Here is a 19,246-nt window from a genome sequence, read left to right as displayed (position 1 = left end):
ATATCGTTTAAGCACAAGCATGTGTCCAGAGATAACCACAGCTGGCAATTTTTAAAAGTATGTAGCCAGGATGACAATTTAAAAAATTAAGAATTAAAATTTTTTGTTTTTACACATACTACTATTTTTCTTTTCCATGCTGCTAACAGCTAGGAGTTTGCAACCAGCTTCTTATCAATCTTACCTCTTCCCTATTTTGGCAGAAAGAAGTTTTATAAGCAAGCTGACTGTTCAAACAGTTTTTTCACATACAAGATAAAGCTTGTTACTTCTGATCCTTGTTGTGACAATTATCTGAAGATACACCCAACAGAAAAAGCATTTTAAAGAAAGAGTGTAATTTTCAAGTTAATCACCTTTTTAAAAATGGGAAAGTGGAGGCAGGAGTTAAGTTTCACAACTATCTCCTTTAGGCTCAAATTTATTGCTATTTACACAGCATTAACAGATGGCTTATCAAAAGCCACTTAACAGCAGAAATGATCAAACTATTCTGAGATGGATTTTTGTCTTAAACTGTAAATACTCCCTAGACTAGTTTTTAACTTATGCCAGCCTCCCAGGGACCATCAGTTTAAGATCTAATGTGAGAACCATGCATGTTATTTCATTAAGTACATTAACCATAAATGGTTCCAGCCTTTGCTTTCTCAACTGCACACAGTATTGCACAAAAACCACTCAAAAGAAAAAAATAGTGTTCACCTCATGCAACATTAGCCAGAACATGCAATAGAAGCTTCAGCTCCTGAGTGAGTCAAAGCCAAGTTTGACAAACTCAAGAGTTATTCCATATCATTAAGCAAGCACAGTTATCAAGAAGGTCCAGCTATCCAACATCTTCATCACTGTTCTATTTTCACAGTAATATTTTAGCTTGAATACCTACTCAGCTCAAATTTAACCTTCAACGAGCAATATGCCAGGTTCCTACTTCAAATTGCTATTAAGGATGGTGTGCCCAGAAGCTTGCCTAAACTCCCTCCCCAACTCATACTGATTATTCAGATAAAGCACAGTATCTCTCTGCAAACCTTACTCCCTCAGTTGCACGAGCAGCAATCTGGGAGATGGCTCTTGATCTTGGAGACATGCACAAGGAGCAAGTGCTCCAGAAGAGACCTGGCTAGTTAAAACCCTTGAGCTGCCACAGAGACTGTTAACTTCTTCTTCAGCTAAGTACAAATTTTACAGCTGTACAACTCAACACATGCAGCCATACTGGTTCTTCTAGAGATGTTCAGATATCCAGACCTCCTGGTTCTGCAACATGCCCTTGCTTTGTATCTGTTGCCAAACTCTGTATCCTACTGGAGTAAATCTCCTGCAACTGCCCCCAGACGCTGGATCTCCACCCAGTGAAAATAAGTGTTTGTTTTTCAGGTATCCTCCATAGGATTTGGTACACTATTTCAAGGAACTGGAGATACTGAGACTTCTATGAAGTTAAAAGTAATTAAAGGAATCATCCTCCAGATATATCTCAAGGTTTCTTCACAACCACTTGTAATGTAACTTAGTGTGTTACCTATGATAGAACTCCCCAGGACCAAGGACGTGCTGACCAATGCTAAAAGCAGCTTTCAGTACTGGAGTTGTTTGAGAAAAACTTGAAAATAGGACACAGCACAAAAGTACATCCTAGAATTACTAAAAAAAAAAAAAAACCCTGTTCATAGCAAATCTAACAGCAGTGAAATCCCTGGGAGTTCAAAACTCAAGCAGCCTTCCCTTCTCTGAAACCCTCTGACCTAGCAAATCTCTTCTGTAGCTGTTTATAGACCTGCATTCCTCTGCAGGGGGAAGTGGTGGTCCTTACACACACTGCACCTGCTCTGCTGTACACCTGATCCCTCCTGCAACTGAAGGAGCCGAGTATCACCTTATTCTTAATGAAAAATACAGAACTTCATTTCCTCAGGAGACAAAACCATATATCACAGTAGACAGGAGTCCAAAGCACAGCCATTCCACAGTGCTTTTTCCTCTTGACTTCCAAGGGAACTGTGCTTAACTTCCAACCTGTGCACACCAAGCAGGCTGAAGTGCTGGCCTGAAAACCCAACACAAGGATTTTCAGCACCAGCAAAGTTCTGCTCCTGCCAGCAGAAGCCATAATTGTTTCTCTAAAGTCTATGCATTGATGAGACAGCAACATCAGACAGCAAAACAAGGGTCAAAACTTGCCATCCCTTCTTTTGAGTCATGTCAGCACAGTGTTTATGGAAACAACACTGAGTCACTGAATGACAAACAATGTCCATGCTGGCAGCTACAGAGAAGCCATAGAAAGAGATTTGTAGATCCTAAAAACACAAACTTCTCTTAGGATCCTTAAATGAGGAAGAAAGGCCCACTTTGTGAAGTTGCCTCCAAGTGGCATTTGGCACACAGCCAAATTTGAGAGAAGAAAGGCAAACTCTGGATCATCACCAACCATGGCCAAGGCCCAAGCCCCAGAGGCACTTCATTTAAGAAGATGACAGTGTCATACACACTGCAAAGCCCAGAGGGCTTGACCTTATTCCTAACCTGTGTTGTGCTGTTGAACTGGGGGAAAAAGAAAGACTCCAGGAAAAAAAAAAAAAAAAAACTCAAATAATTCCTACTCACAAAACTTTAAAACTTAGAAGCCATGAAAAGTCCAGGAGTCACTTTGTCTGTGCCAGCCATCACCATTTATACCAGCAAGCTGCTCTGTGAGAACCTAAGACATGTGTTTCACTAAGCCCACTCTCCAGCCTTTCCCCAGGATGCTGTCCCAGGCCTTGCTCCCTTGCAGCTTCTCTGAGGTGTTTTCAAGACCATGGAGGGATCACTGCTCAGAAGTGGGGAGGGTGTGTGGGCCTACAGGATCCTACAGGCCAGCTGCACACAGCAGCTCCATCCATCTCCTTGTGCTTCAACTTCCCCTAGCCCGAAGCCCCCCAAGCCTCAGTGTTTGGAGGGTTCTGGGGACTGAGAAGATCACAAAATCACAGAACTATTAAGGCTGTAAAAGACTTCTGAATATAATCCAGTCCAGCCTCCCTGCCAAGGGAGTGTGACCTAGAGCAGGTTACATGAGTCCAGGTAGGTTTTGAATGTCTCCAGAGGGACATTCCACGCCCTCCAGCAGCAGCCCATTCCAGCGCTTTGTCGCCCTCAGCATAACGTTCTTGCTCATGCAGAGGTGAAACTTTGTTTTAGTTTATGGACATTGCTATTCATCCTGTTGCTGGCACCTGCCTTTGAGATACTTCTACGCATTGATGAGATCCTTCTCAGTCATCTCCAGACTCCCACAGTCTCTCCTCACAGGGGAGATGTTCCAGACCCCTAATCATTCGTCATGGCCCCCGCTGGACCCTCACCCATAGCTCCCTGTCTTGTATGGAAGAGGCCAGAACTGGACAGAGTTCTCCAGACGTGGAGAGGGCCTCACGCTCCAGCGCTCCCGCTGGGCCTGACAGTGAGATACGCCGCCAAGTCCCCGCCATCGTCGCGGGGACAAGAGGCGCCTCCCCCAACCCCTCCGGGCAGCGCCGGGGCCGGGCCCGCCACCCTGGTGTACGCCATCGGCCGCTCCCTCCCAGGGAGGCCCTTCCCGTGCCCTCGCCGCCCCTCCTGGCGCAGGGAAAGGGCGGCGCAACCGCGCTCCGGGAATGGCCCCGCGTCCCCCGCCCCTCGCGGCCCAGCGGCGGCCACGCCAGGAGCGCAGCGCGGCCCTGGCAACCGGCTGGGCCGCGGCATCCCCGGCCTTTCCGGGCCGCCGCCGCCCCCCGCCTTCCGCCGGGAAGGCCGCGCTTACAGATCGGTGCCGAGCTGGGTGAAGCCGGAGTTGAGGCAGCCGCGGGCTATGCGCCTCCAGAGGACATCGCGGCTGCTGAGGAAGCGCAGGCGGCGGCAGACCTGGGCCAGGCGGCCCAAGGCCTGCGCGTCCAGGTAGGAGCAGATGAGGAGCAGCAGCTCCTCAGGTAAGGCCCAGAGCGGGGAGGGGGGGGAGGCGGCCCGGGATCCCCCCTCCGCCTGGGGGGATCGGGGGCTGCCCTTCCTCCCCATGGAGCAGCAGCTCCCGCCCCTCCTCCCCGGGAGCCGGAGCTGCTGCTGCCCGGGGGAGGCCCAGCCATGGACGGGGCAGCCGCTCCCCAGTCACATGGGGCAGAAGCCGCTGCCTGTCACTGCCCCCTCCGGGGGAGGAGGCGGCTGCGGGACCGGAGGGGCACGGGCCGCCGAGCCCACCCTCGTTAGCGGATTAATTCATTAACGGGAGCCGCTGGGACTCCCCCTGTGCCAATCGCCCTCCCCCACACCCCCTCGCCACGCCACGACCGGCCCACGGGTCTGTATCTTCCGATCTGCGCTTAGCAGCGTCACCTGATCTGAGTATTCATTAATAACGTCAACAATTATGGTGGGGATGGCGATCCCAGGTAACCAGAACATCTGCCTCACCACCTGGAGCAACACCAGCTAGGTGCTGCACTCCTGCAAAGGAGGGTGAACAGCAAGGTGATTTAATGCTCATTAATTATCCTTGACCAGGGTCAGGAGCACCTGTCACCCACGAAGTGACGGCAGGGGTCATCTGGTGCTGCACAGCAGTTTTCAACACTCCCAGATTCCTGTGACACATAAAAGAAAGGGTCTTCCCCGCATAAGAGCAGGCCTTGCTACAATGGATTTAGGGCTGGCTTTTCACCAGCACCCTTCCTTGCAGTCCATTCCCCCCTCCCTCCAGGGCTCCACAGAGTGGGTGGGGTCTGAAAAGTGCTCACAGTTCACACGTGTGTGTACACATACACAAGCACACCGCCTCGAAAGAGCAGTTCATAATAACTGAGTCATTGTTGCCATCCACAGGAGCCTGGAGTACTGACAACGCAGGATTCTGGTCCAAAATGGCAAAGTAGCTCTCCACCGACAGTGGAGCAGGAAAATATGAGTCTAGTGTTGTGTTATTCTTTCTTACAGTACTTTCCACTCTACAGAACCTGAAATGCTGGGGAAATTTCTCCCTCAGAATAAAAAAAAATAGATAAATTATAAGAAGTTCACGATCTAGAATGCTTTGAACGGGTATCACCACCACAATCAACATCTCATTTTGCAGGGTGGAGTAGGATAATAAATTTTAGCATATAATGAGGTTACCATAGTATACAGGCTCCCAAATACTCCTATGAGTAAATCAATAGGTCTGGAAGCCTCGTATTTTAGAGGTTCAAAATTGCTGGATAAGGAACTCTCTGGTCCATTTACACTGAGTTTTAATATACCCTGGAAGTCAAGGAAGTTTCAGAAGGCAGCAGATTTTTTTATCAGCATTTTTAAGGAGTGATGTCTGAAGTAATTAAAAATTTCTCAACCTGAGTTTGAGCTCAGGTGAAATAACAGCACATCTAGTACAGGACTTAAGTAGCCAGCTGAAAGGGAGGTAATAAACAAATTTTGCTAAAGATTATGGAAACTTTGTGTGAATGCAGTTTTATGTCAATTTCATATCTTTCTGATTATATGAAACTTGGTTCTTTTTGTAACAGACTACAATATTTTCTGAAACATTAAAATTATTAAAAGCTGAGTGACTTCTCTGTCTGAAATTATTATTGTAAAGACATACTTAGTATCAAGCAGGTCTGTTTCTAGCAGGATCCCACAGAAACTGCTTATGCACTCCACACTATTTAATATATTTACTAACATAATATTTACTAATCTGAAAAAAATCTGAAATCCTTCTTAGCAAAGCTTTGTAGGAGGCACAAAGCATGGAACAAGAGGCGAAGGATGCTTATGGCTGCACAGCCCTAAGTTTAGGCATAATCACATCATATGTATTTCAATCAAGCCAAATGTAAAGTCTCACATCTAGGAACAAAGAATGTAGGTCACACTGAAAGGATGTAACTCTATCCTGCAAAGCTGCAATTCCGTAAAGACTTCATTAAGATGAATAATCAGCTGAACGTGAGCTCCTTCTGCTGTGCTGTGACCAAAGGGCTAGTGCTGTCCTGGGAAAAAAAACAAGAGCTCAGAGTTCTTTTACCTCTGGTTTTGACTCTGTTGTGACTGTTTTGGAAATAATTTGTCCAGACAACACTTCAAGAAGGATGTTTAAAAACTAGAGGGGTTTCAAAGAACAGTAGTAAAAAATGATTACAGGACTGTCAAACATGTTTTGTAGTAAGACCCAAAGAGCTCAATCTATTTTAGCTTTCTAAAGAGAAGGTTAAGGTGTGAGGAGATCATACCTTATGAGCACTGAAACAGGAAGAAAAATCTGGATCTTCCGTTTAACAGAAAAAGAGATAAGATCTCTTGACAGAAGGTGACGGGAAACAAATTTGTGAATGAGGTGTGCTTTTGTAGTGAATAAAATCAACTGCTGAAACAGCTTACCAAGATTTATGGTAGATTCACCATTACTGGATTTATTAAAAACAATATCAGTTAGGTTTGGTTTCAGGTTTTTTTCGTTAGAGAGAGACAGAGGGAGAGGCTCGACCACAACTGCTAAAACTTCACCAGGAATTGACCTGGAGAGTCCTAACTCAGGAGATCAGACCAAGACAGGCCAAGGGGACTCTTCTAGCCTTAGGCTCTCTTACTCTGCAGAGGCAGCACGTGCATAGTGCATGTTTCCCTGCACTGTGTGGCACCCAAATCCCAGTGGACAGTCTCCAGCCTCTGGGTGTGCTGTTTTACCAAGGAAAACTGCTTGGTGCAGACCAAAGGAGCCTGGGTGCAAAGTACGTGCAGTGTGACCCTCTGGGACACCAGGTCCAAGGTATGGACAAGTGCATGTGAAGAAGAGGGGCCTTAGTGCCTTCCAGTTTGTAACACAAGGTATAAACAACTGTGAAATACTTGATTAGGATGAAAGGTTCTTACACCCAGTAATCTTGGAGAAGGTCGACTATGCTCCAAGCAGGGGATACAGAGCAGTATGAAGCAAAAAATTACATTCCTCTTAAATATGGCATTGTTTTCAAGTATGGGCAATTGTCTTACAACACAGTAACAATAGTTATTTTTTGCCCAAAATACAGATGTCATCCATTACTTTCTCTGGGTTCTCTTTTAAAAGAAATATACCAGCAACTGCATACCCTTGCACACACTTTCTCAGGCATGGTTTTGGATACTGCAGAGCTATCACAAAGCTGTGCGTTGCAGACTGAGAACCCCATAGCCTTACTCTTTGCAGTAATGCCAAAGTAGCTGCTTATGTAGGTGTCTGCAGGAGCAAGAACTAAGGAAGGTTCCGAACCATTCCTAAAACTGTATGTACAGCGTGATTATTTTGCACTGCATTGTTCACACTCCAATAAAGGACTTGAAGCAGGTGCTCAGTGCAGTGTAAGCATAATAATGTATCTTTCCCAAATCTTACAAAGATCCCAGTCCTTTTCATGGCTCATGACCAGTCTGAACCTCTGGAAGAGGGGATAGGTTCTGTGCTGAAGTAGCAGACCATTCCAGTATCACGGCTTGTAAACTAAGAATCGGGGGGCTTAAATCTGCAAAGCCTTAACAGCATAAGTCAATGAAATCCAGCTTGGAGAAACACCATTTGAATACCTGCCTGTCATTTTTTTTTTTCTGTCTTCAAGGGGTTTTATTATTTGCAGTGCCCTCAAATACACCTTTCCACCTAAAGACACATTCATGTGGACAGCTCTTTGTTTTGTTTTTCCTTCTAACCAATGCTTTTGTGTATTTCTGAAACTTAAGACACCTCCTCTGCTACTACAGTACTTATCTGTAACACCATCGCTTTGAGGGATTAAAGCAGGTTACTTGTTACACACTTAGATCAAGAGTTATCTGAGTAGAAAGTCTATCCCGTTAGGGTTGGCGGAATCTGTTTTTGATCTTGAGTTGTTTTGATTTTCTCTAAGAGCAAGTAACATGTTATTTTAACTTCTGAATAAGGTGTGCTACCTGACTGTGTCTCTTCTGTTTGGCAGAAAGGATTAGAAACCTCCACAGAACTTGCACTCTATTAAAGCAGAGTGCTCACCATTGAGAACCAAGGAGCTGAATTGTTTTCAGATTATATGTGTGTGTGTGTCTTTCCCACATCAAAGACTTTGATGGAAGCTGTTCACGCTATTGTCAGGAATGCAGGGATTGGCACAAAGGTGATTAGCAAAATTGCTTTTCTGTAGGAGAAGCACAAAAATTATCAAAGGATTAAAGAGGATAAAATTAAAAGGTTATGCTGAATTTGGGGGCAAATTTTCTGCTTTTAAATTTTCTCCCAAATTATACATATTGATTTGGTTTTACCAATAAAATATTTGCCAGAAGAAACCAGGATTAGAAGCTGTTTCTTATGGGTCCTGTTAAAGGGAGGTGAAAAAAATCTTCCCTTAAAGATATTCTCAATTGACCCTATTCCAAAACCCATCCACAAAAAGCTTTTGATGAGTACTGTGGGCACACAGCTAGCAGCCGTCCCTACAATGTTCTTAACAGCCACAGGACTGGGACCTTTAGTCATGATTATGCTGAAAATTATGATAACAAACAATTCCATAAGTCAGTTTGTCATCAGTGATGCTGTTTGTTTACTTTTCTCACTACACTCTGCTGACAAAGATACTAAACTGAGGGGATCACTTTCATTATCCACTTGCTAGGCACATGCAATGCTTTTGTATTTTGATCAAGCAGCTGAGCTGCTTGAATGGTTTGGGAAAAAAGGCAATAAAAAGGGATTCTCAAATATTTTAGTGTATCAAAAGGAACAGAGCCTTCCAGAATCTTTCTTGCTTGGCAAAACTGCAGTGCAATAAAAAAAATATATCACCTCCCATAGCCAGCAGAAGTGTCTTATCTTACTGGTTCAGACTGTTTATTGTGCATTTTATTTTCAAGTCCTCTATTATTTGCTAAGTACAAGCCATATACCTATTTCTTGTCTTTGCATTTTGAGTTTTGTTTGTTTGTTTTACTAACCTGTTCTTCCCAGGAAGTCACCCGGAATATTTTATCTGTTTTAAACCTCATTTATCAAAGTATTATCTAAAGCATCGGTTCAGAAAATGTTCATTTTAACTGTTTTCCCAACAATGACCTTCTTCCTCCCCCCCAGGCCACATCAAGTTGTCATTCACCAGACAGCTGTGGAATTTGGAATCATTCCTTTTAAACGCTTTACAATTCCAAATGGTAGATTTCTAATGGCACAATATGATTGCCACAAAGATCTTTAAATTTCCCAATCCTCCAGGCTTCAAAGGCTGGACCGTCCTTGATCTCCTGAAGGAATGCTTTTGAATCTTGTTCTTTTATAGGGGCTACCTATGAAGATATTTTAGGGGCTTTTTCCTTTCGTACTTAAAACCTGAGGAACTAAACATTCAAATACCTCTGGCATTTTTGGGAGTGAGATCAAGACATACAAAGTTGTTTCTAGGGATTCTCAGCTCAGTTTTTATTAATTCCACAGGTAGTTCCAAAACTTTTGGAGTATTTATAAAGCCATATAAATATCTTCAGTGTAGCAGTGACTGTGATACTGTTTTATCCTGCATTTTCCTTCCACCTCCATGGCTACATTGTGCAGTTCCTCACCTGCCTTGAGCAAGTCTGACAGTGCCCTGACTCATCCTGTGTCCATGGGTACAGAGAGGTTCATTGCTCTTGGAGGATTCACTGCTCTCATATCACTTACAAGGTAATAATTTGTTTAAGGAAGGTGAGCAAACCTAATCCTACAAATGGTTTTGGGTCTGCCTTGACCAGGCAACCAAGACAGAGCCTAATTACCTGCAACAACTACAAATAAGCAAAACTATTAGAGTCCTAGGCTCACGTCTCTCTTTTTCTACAGTCAGAGGAAACATTTCACTATTTGTCCTTTCTTTCACAGTAGGATTTCTCAATCTGTAAGCTGACATTTTTTATTTCTTGCTGGTTAATTATATTCCTTACTACTGAAACACAAAATTCATTAATTTGAAGTTAAGAGACTTACAGTGCAGCAACAGGAGTCTGGCTGGTGCTAGAAACAGCCTTTCTTTCTATTCAGTTCAGCTTATGCCAACCCATAAGGCAGGTTTTACCCTCTCTCCTCTTACAAATGAAGCACACATTTATAAAAAAACCAAGGACAGTATCCCACTGTCCAAACAGAGTAGGTCCTAGTCCTGCAGCAGAGCACCACACTTGTGCACAGTCCTCCCACACAGATTCATGACAGATTTGGGGTCTTCAGCTGTACCCACCTTGGGGAAAGCACTGTCCTTTCTGTGCCCCTACAGTACCTCACACGACATGACCTCTGCTGTGACTGAGCCTCTCAGGTGTTGTTAGAAGGAGCAATTAATGCTTTGTCACTGCAGTAAGTGTATGTTTAGATACCCCGTGTTGGCAGTGCACGTGATTTTTAAATAGTCTGCAGCCTAACCCCAGGTTTTGTGACGACAATAACAAACTGCAGGAACCACTGATTGCTAACCCAGTTTATGGGTCAGGGAACAGGCCTTAGATCCTCATTTACACAGTTTCTTATGATCATGTAAGGCCTCACTCTCCAGGACTATTTTTATTTGTTTGTTTAGATCAGTTTAAAAAAAATCCCAGGTCCCAAAATAGAGAATGTTTTCCTTTGGAACTGGAAGCAAACACACTTGATGGCTTTAACATCTGTTGGACAATGCGTGGTTGGGTGGTGGGCACCTCACACAGTTTTGTGACAAACACATGTGCATACAGCGTGTCAGATTATAAATCCAAGAATAAAGAGTCATTAAAACCTCCCTTCTCTAGCCCACCTGCCATGAAAATAGGCTTTTCACTCTATCTATTTAAACTGAAAATTGAGTATTCGGAAGAAAAATGCCGACATTCCAGGGATTCAAGTCAAAATCTCCCCCTCCAGTATAGGAGGTCTGTCAATTGAACATAGATTGATCCATTGTCTGTCTCCCATCAGGACCCACAAGCCACCCCATGCACATATGCTTCTATTCTAGCTTGAAACAGACCTCACAGTCCCAGGCCATCCCAGTAACATTTACATCTGTCATGGGCTTGATCTGAAACTGCACAATTCTCAAATACCTTTCTGGTTTGAGCATGTGGTGCAGTTTTTGGGTGCAGATTCCAGTGAGATTAGCTTGCCACCCAGCAGAGCATGAGCCCCCTCAGCTCCACCATGAGTACAAACCTTCCTGCTCTTGGAAGGGAGAAAAGGAGAAAGAGATGCTTGCACACTGGATCAACTCTTATCAGAATTCACTTGACTGCCACGAGTGCTAAATTCTGTCCTATCCTTTTTCTTTTCCTCCAGTTTGTAATGGATTTACCACTGTTAGTATGCCTGAAGTGTTAGTAACAATCTATTGAAATGCATTTCAAGCACAAAACATCCAGGCTGGGCAAGATGTCCATGCCCCTCCAGAGGAGAAAAGGCTTCTGATTAACAGACATAGGTTGTGACTCTTGAAACTGAATTTACTAGTATGGTGAAGCCTGACAAATCACAGTGCTTCTAACAGATTATTCTCCTCACTTGTAATTGTGGTTGTTTATCTGTTTAGCCATCGTGAGCCTTTAACACACTATGAGCCTATTAACTGCATTAGTAATGCCAAGAAGAAAAAATCTTTCTAAGGCAGGTAAAGCCAACAGCACTTTTTCCCTTTTGGTTATGTTTTCTTCCATGCACACACATACAAATGTGCCTTTTCCTAGCATAAGTATCTGTACAAGAAACTAGTGAAGCCATCTCCTTGCTTATTTTCTGTTGCCCCTCTGAAGTGTGGGGCCCATTTGCTGTGTGGATGCTCTGGCAGGTGTTTGGATGTGCAGGTGTGTGCACAGGCAAAGTCCTGAGAGCAAGCACAAAAATTCAAATATCAGGACCTTTCAGCCTGAACCTGACACTGCCACTTTAAAATCAGAGATGTGGACATCAAAGTTTTCCACTCCCCAGAAGGAAAGGACTATTTTACACGATGTCTCTCATCTCTCTGCCTTTCCTACAGCCTTCTCTCTCTCTCTCTCACATACACACTTTTTCTAATACCATCCCTCCCTCTCCACTTCAAACCATGGGAAAAACCTAGGAAAAGAAGCTTGCCGACTAAGGGACCGTTTCACTGCATTGTGTTTTCCAGCTAGACCTGAACAGACTGAAATCAATTCAGCTCTCTCTTGCTCGCTCTTTCCCTCCCTCTCCCATGTCTTTTTTTGTTTCTCTTAGATCGTGCTCTCTGCCTTAAGAAAGCCCGGTTTAGTTATATCCATCCCCATAGCAATCAAGTGACCAGTGTTTTTTTATTGCTTGTAAAAACACAGTATCTTTTTCATGGGAGTCAGGTTCTCCTTTGGTTTGAAATGCCCAGTGAGCAGTGGCAACAACCTGCAGAATCTTTGATCAATTCTCACATATCCATTTGAAGTATCTTTAGTAGACCCATCAAAAGAAAGGGGCTTGGTAATTAATATTTTAATAGAGTGTACCAGCCTCTCACTGTGTTATTGGCAGGAGGCCTGATTTAACAGGAGCACACAAATACCTCTGTCTGATCTGAATTGCTACGTGCTCTAAAAAAATATACGTTATTAAAGCTGAAGTCCAGCTGTTGCTATATTAATATCCTCTGTTTTTTATTTGCTCCTACCTTTTGGAAGGTTTCAGTTTTCATTCTGAAATTTTCCAGGCTTGCTCCCAATACTGAGGTTATAACTGCAGGGTAAGAACCAGAGGAGAATGCAAGAAGGTTCACTGGAAACTTGAACAGGTGAGATTCAGCACAGCAGAGCCAGCAGCCCAAACAAGACAGAAGTGTCACTTAAATTTTGATTGTACAACCTGTTGACAAAAGGACAAAATTAAGATGTGTGTGCAAGCTGGCTCTTATGCCTTCCAATCTTTGGAACAGTTAATTCCACAGTGAGTATTCCCTTAACATATGTTTTTCTTTCCCAGAGTTGTCCGGGGTCTCAGGACCAGATGTGAGGGTGCTGTAAACAAGAGTTTTCACTAAGTTTAACAGAATTATGCTGCTTTATATTAAAACAGGGTGTCGCCTAAAGTAAACACAAAACTTATCCACCTATCCATAACTTCCACAATAAAGAAAACACAGCAACTAAGACTAATCACAAAACAAATATCCAGTGAATGCCAAACAACACAATTTCAAAACAGTTTAAGTAAGAAAAATGAAGGTGCTGTGAAGTTGCAGGTTATCACCAGGTGGATATCACACCCAGTGGCCCACAGCCCCAGTCCTATAGGACATGCATAACAGTCTCCCAGGCAAACTGGGCTTGCAAAGTCCAGCCAGCAGGTAATGGCATGCCAAGGGCTTCTTCTCACGTAGCCCCCCTTGATCACAAAATGATGAGGTCCTGGTATGCTTTAATGGCAACTAGATCAAAACCAGCGTTGCAGAAACCTGATCACCACTTACCAGGTGTTCAGTTCAAATCAGCAGCCGGTCCCAGGGCAGGTACATCCCATTTGAGAACTGAATTGTCACTTTCTTTGCTACCTGTGGTTTCCAGCTGGAGGCTGGAGCAACCACAAAAACAAGCACTAAAACCTGCCTTTAGGACTGACAAACTCAAAAGTCATTGGTTTTTCACTAGCTCTGAAAATCCTGCAGAGCACTGTTGGGTGCTCAAGACCACTGAGAACATTTTATTTAGGTGCCTAAATACTTTTTTCAGTGTCTAGCTTCTGACTCCTAACACTACTTGTGCTGTGTCTCACCTACCTTCTGCACTGTTTTGCTTGGTGTAAATTTTAATACTACAATTCCAAATTAATTCCCAAACAGTTCTGCATATCCTCTATTTCCTCTACCACCTCAAATACACTGGTAGTAACAGTCTTGAAATGGAACCTACCCAGAATTTGTAACCTGTATCCTAATTTTGCCTGCACCCAGAATGTGGCCTAATTATTTTCAGCTAGCTTTCCAGATCTTTATTCAGGCGAGCAGGTGATTAATTATGACCCTAATTTTATGCTATACAGACTTTTAGGTGAAGGAATTGAAGATCTTAGCTATTCAGGTCAGAATCAATTTTATTTGGTTTACACACGTCAGTGTTATGTGTGTGTTAATAAATATTCTCTGTATTTAATAAACAATGTATTCTGTAAATAGAGGTTACCTAGTATTTTTCTTAAAAGTGAACATGCATAGGAGTACAACAGATTCTGTGCAAAATTGCAGAATGGGGCAAGTAACACTGTACAACAAAGAAATCCTAGATGATAATAGATATTTGTCTTGAAGATAAAAAGAGGTGCATAAAGTTATCCTTTCTGCAAGGTATCTCCCGATTTGAGTGCTTAATCATACAAACTCCTGGAAGCATTAGCAATGTTTTTTGGGTTTTGTTTCTTTTTAGAGAAAACACTTTGGTTAAAAAAAATAAAGAGAACTTAAACATGGGGCAAAGCTTTGGTGTGTTGTTATTGTATTTTCAGGAGCAGTTTCCCAAGAGCTCAGTCTTTTACATGCTGTGATTTCTTCTGACTGTTCTGACTTCTTATTTTATATAATACTCATTAAAATCTAAATACAATTTTTTCAAGTACTTTTAGGTGCTGAAATTGCCTGGCAGCTTTAGTTGTCCACTTCCAGGTCTGCTGAGCTTTTCTGGCTTGCAAATAATTGTAATGATTGTGTGTAAATGCCATCTCTTGGGACTTCTGTGACAGATACTGTAGGAATGCAGCTCCCTTGCAAGTAGCAGACAGGGATCTACTTCCCTGCCCATCTTAAAACATTCTTTGGGAGAAAATTCTTTCTCTCCATCCAGAATCTCAATTATGTCCTTGAAAATCCTGAGAAGAGGGTTGAAAAACAGGGTACACACTTCAAGAAAAAAAAATATTGAAGTTAACAAGGTAGTAGGGGAGAATAAAGACATTTTCCAGCTCACATGAACAGATGGACAAGAATAGCCTTCTGAGCAATTTGAACTTTGTACAGGAGCATAAAGACAGCAGATGAACATTGTATTAAAAAGGCAGAGGAGTGAACTACAGTGAGAAAGGAGAGAGATGATGTTGAGACATTTTCGGGGGGGCAGGGAGATGATTCGTTGGGCCAAGTGACCTTTTCCCATCCAGCAATTTCTTCTGTCCCAGTGCAGAATGACAATGGGAACCCAATGGCAGCGCAATCTGACATCCACGTCCATACTGAAAGAGATTCAACTCGACCGTGCTGCATTGCTGTGGCTATGGGATGCTGTGAAACAAGGCAGACCAAAGTTTCCAACTTGCCCTCTTTTCTGTTGTTGTTGTTATTGCTGTTTGTTTCCATTCACCCCCTTTTATTCTCCATTTTTTTCTGTCTTGACTCTGATGGGGGCTCTTTTTGTGCAAAACAAGCCCTTCTGATCTCTTTGAAAGGCCAGCTCTTGTCATTCTTCCAGATCATCATTGTATGACATGTTTTTATATCAGACTGACAAAGGAGCTATTTGATCAGGGGGTATGGTGTGTGATTGTAAGAAATTCAGCTAGCCAGTGGCAACCATTGTTCCCCAAAGCGGCTCCCTGACCCCATTCTATTCAAGGAAAAACTCCCTTGGAGTGGCCTCTATTCATTGAGTAACACCAGTCCGCAGTCTCACTCCAGGAGTATGCTCAATTCAGAGGTGTGTCACCGATATTGCCCATCAACCAGCCTTTAACTCTTTCATCAGCATTAGGTTTCCAACACAGCAGCTGTTATCGTAGGATGAGGTGGGGAGGGGGGGTCGCGATGCATTCCAGCGAGCTGGAGCTCTCCTTATCTTGGAGAAATTTAACCTTCCTTTTAAAAGTTGCCTTGGAAAATATCTGCCTGCTGCTTTCTGTAAAGTGCAGCCTGAGTCATTTGCCTTCCCATCCCCGCGTCCTAAAATGTCACAGTTTGTTACTCAGCTTCTAAAACAGGAATCTCTGTGCTTGCTCAGGCTAATGAGGGGCTTTGCATTGATATTAATGCTTTTTGGATTTGGCCTAAAATTATCTGTGACCCTCCTGATCCCCAATCACACAGCCTTTTCTCTCCCAGATAATCTTGCACCCATGTGTGCATCCATGGTATCAGTGCAACTGCTGGCTGTAAAAAAGAACACAGAGCCAGGAATCTTCTGTCTCCCTGGGAACCATTTCATCTCACATCATCAGCAAAGAAAACTTAGGGTATCCTCATGAGCTCTGAGAAGGCACTTCACTGAAACTGCTCCTGCTTCCTTCAACTAAACTCTGGGCACTAACATAGAGCATCCAAAACCAAGGGAAAGCAGTGCAAAATCTCATGCTAGGTGTCTCAGGGCCACTGTCCTGTGCTTGGAAGGTTATACAGCATTACCACCAGCCTGAATGGGATCAGAGTCAGGCACAAGGTGCTGAACAGCTGTGGATTTGGCACCACAGTGATTGATGGATTTGAACACTGTTGGGAGAGCTGTCCAGATGACAGGATTAAAACTGGCCGGCCCAGTACAAGTGCAGGTACACAGGTTGCTCACTGCCTTGAAGTAGCCTCTGAAGTAAATTAAACTCAGTTCATCCATCGTAGTGTGGATCTGCTACATCTGTTGATGGAAAATGTTCCATCGCTGCGCAGTGAGCCTGTCTGCTGGCTGCCGCAGGCCATCCGTCTCTCGATGCTGCTGCAGTGTCCCAAGAGCAGGCTCCTTGCAGGGCGTCTTGGCTCACCATTCGCTTGCTTCCCTGGTTGAAAACACAGCCCTGCTTTCAGTATCACTGCTGGACCCCTGCTCCTTCTGCTGCCTTCCTCCAGGAGCCAGAATCCTGCCCGGGGTTTGGTACCACCTTGATAGCAGCCATCTCCGGGATCGGGATCTGTTAATAAACTCGGGCTCCCTCTGCTGGGACAGAGCACAAAATACGGGAGGGGCTGGGGGGACGAGGAGCGGGCTGTCTGTCTGTCCTGCAGGACAGGGTGACTTCACTGCTGGGCAGTTGGCTTTTTTGCCCCATGACATTTCAGTGGATGTCACAATGAACTCTGCATTTTTCTCCACTGGGTGATAACGGTGGGATAAACAGCAATGCTTTGCACTGCAGCATCCTTCACTGCATGCTCCACAACCTCTGGGAAACTTGCATTAAACTCCCAGTGACCTGTGGAGTGAATTGGCACCAGCTCTGTTTCACACACGGGCAGGAGGAGCTCAGGTGATCGGCCACTTGTTCCATGTCCTGAGCTGGAATGTGTGAGGCTCTCCACTGCCCATTGAGACACATGTACTCCCAGTGCACAGTGCTGAATTTTACACCTCTGGGAACAGTCCTTTAAAATGCTTCTGTCACAGACCTGCTGTCTTCCACTGAAGCCTTCCCATCCCCTCAGATAACTGCAAAAGTTGCAGCAGGCTGGGGAAACCTGCTCGTGCCCTCTCCCAAGAGCCTGCTCTGCAGAGACCCATCTGTGTGCACAGGAAAATGCTTCTTGGAGGCTGTACTTGCCCAGCCACCTCTGCATCCCCACCAGCAGACACTTCCCTGCTCCACCTGCACCATGCTAGGGGCTCACCCCACGATTTAAAGCATGGGGGAAAGATTCAGGTGCAGCCTTACTAACCAAGCTATTCCCAGTGTACAGAAGTGTCCAGGCAAGAGTGAAACCTGCTAGGAAGGAGAAACAAACCCAATTCTTGAGTAGAACAGATACAGCTGCATAGAAGACACTTCAGGGAGACTTTCCCAGTGCGTCTTGGACTCTTCTCATCTGCCACCTGTGAATTCAGCATGCTACAGTATCTCTATGACCTTTAATCCACCCCTAGTTACTGCGCAGAATGTTACTGCATCAACACTTTTTCCAACAAAAACTGCAGTGTAGATCAAATGAAATGCATTTCCTCAGCAAAGCTGCTGCCTCCATCGCTCACATCTGAGCTTCCTGCCCAGAGATCTCTGCTGAGGGTAAGCAGGCTGCTCTGCATACTCTGGTTTCAAGGAAGGTCAGACATTTCCTAGCAGCTCAATACAGGGAAATAACTCCAGAGACCTGTTGCCTTCCATGACAGCTCCCCCCAGTAAATGGTGCACCCAGCTTGCAGCTCAGTCTGTGTTATGGTCCTGCAGCATCCCGATGTTCACCTGCTACCTCGGGTCTTACCTAGGGCTGAGCCTTCTCTGTGCAGGCTGTTGGCAGAGGCATGGATTCACTGCTTTGGCAGGGAAAGGTTTGCTTCCCCACAATGCATGTTCCTGAAATAATGTACAAACTTCTTCAGAGTTCCTACCCTCATAGGTTCTCTTTAGGTTTAAAGCAGAGCAAGAAGCAACACAGTAATGTTTCTGGGGATGAGGATTCTATGCTATGTTGATGACTCTCCTCCTCCCCATCCTGAGCTCTTCGTGTCCCACTGGCACCCACTCTACCTTTATCCTTATGACCTTTTGTATTATGACTGCTTCCCACACAGCCAGCTTCAAGTAACAGCCCCGAACCTGCTCCAGGCAACAGCAGTGGCAGATTATCCATCCTATGCATAAAATCCTGCCACTTGGCACACTCAGAGCTTTCCTGCACTGGCACCAAGGGGCAAGGCCAGATCCATGAGTACCCAGCAGTGCACAGTGCCTGAGATGCTGCCCACACCCAGAGCAGAGTCTGATCTCAGTGTCTAACATCTCCCCCAGAAGTTAGTGCAGCTCCTCTGGACCATTCATCAGGACAGGTGATGGCCAGGTCACCCCAGCCTGCTGTGCCTGGGGTGGAGCAGGCAGCAGAGGAACAGTGAGCAGTGGGTGCTGCCTGGTAACGGAGCCATGAAATAGCTGTCTGTGCCACACTGCCATTTCTCCCAGTGACAGTCCCTTGAAGCAGCCCATTAGGGGTTCACTTGGCCTCAAGAGCAGAGACTCCACATTTGTCATCTCCTGAGTGACAAGAGGACTGAAAGCCTCTGTGCTTCACTAACCAGCTCCAGCTTCCTTCTCCTTCCAACAGGTATTCATTGCCAGGAAACCTGCTTTAGGGAGCAGAGGATGGGACCCAAAGCCCTCCTCACCCTTCCACTGGCCAGCCCAGCTGATTCTACTTTTCATTGTAGGACTTGTCCACACTCCTGCCTGCTTTGTCCCCTTTGCTGCTTGTCACAGCAGCAGTACAGCTTTCCACACCCCAGGTAGCAAATACACAAAAGAAATGCCTCATCCACACCACCTGTAATGTGATCCATGCCACAGCAGTGAGGATTTGTCTGAAATCACAGAGTATCACCATCAGGACAAAAACCTCAGCTGTAATTTTCT

At 44.7% G+C, this 19,246-nt stretch overlaps 1 protein-coding gene across 2 annotated transcripts in view; it reads right to left on the bottom strand.

Annotated features, from left to right (window-relative positions):
• FBXW4 (F-box and WD repeat domain containing 4) overlaps positions 1-4,834 on the bottom strand; it is a 60,094-nt gene extending 55,260 nt beyond the window's left edge. The window contains exon 1 of one of the 2 annotated variants that reach the window (XM_058029132.1): positions 3,791-4,834. In XM_058029132.1, the coding sequence (XP_057885115.1) occupies positions 3,791-4,041 (251 nt within the window). In that variant the 5' untranslated portion in view covers positions 4,042-4,834. The remainder of the gene's footprint in view (positions 1-3,790) is intronic. The other variant, XM_058029131.1, reaches the window with a different exon arrangement.
• Positions 4,835-19,246: the final 14,412 nt, after the last annotated feature.

Source organism: Melospiza georgiana, chromosome 8 (genome assembly GCF_028018845.1).
Source record: "Melospiza georgiana isolate bMelGeo1 chromosome 8, bMelGeo1.pri, whole genome shotgun sequence".
NCBI classification, from domain to species: domain Eukaryota; kingdom Metazoa; phylum Chordata; class Aves; order Passeriformes; family Passerellidae; genus Melospiza; species Melospiza georgiana.
This window is presented reverse-complemented; position numbering and strand designations above follow the sequence as displayed.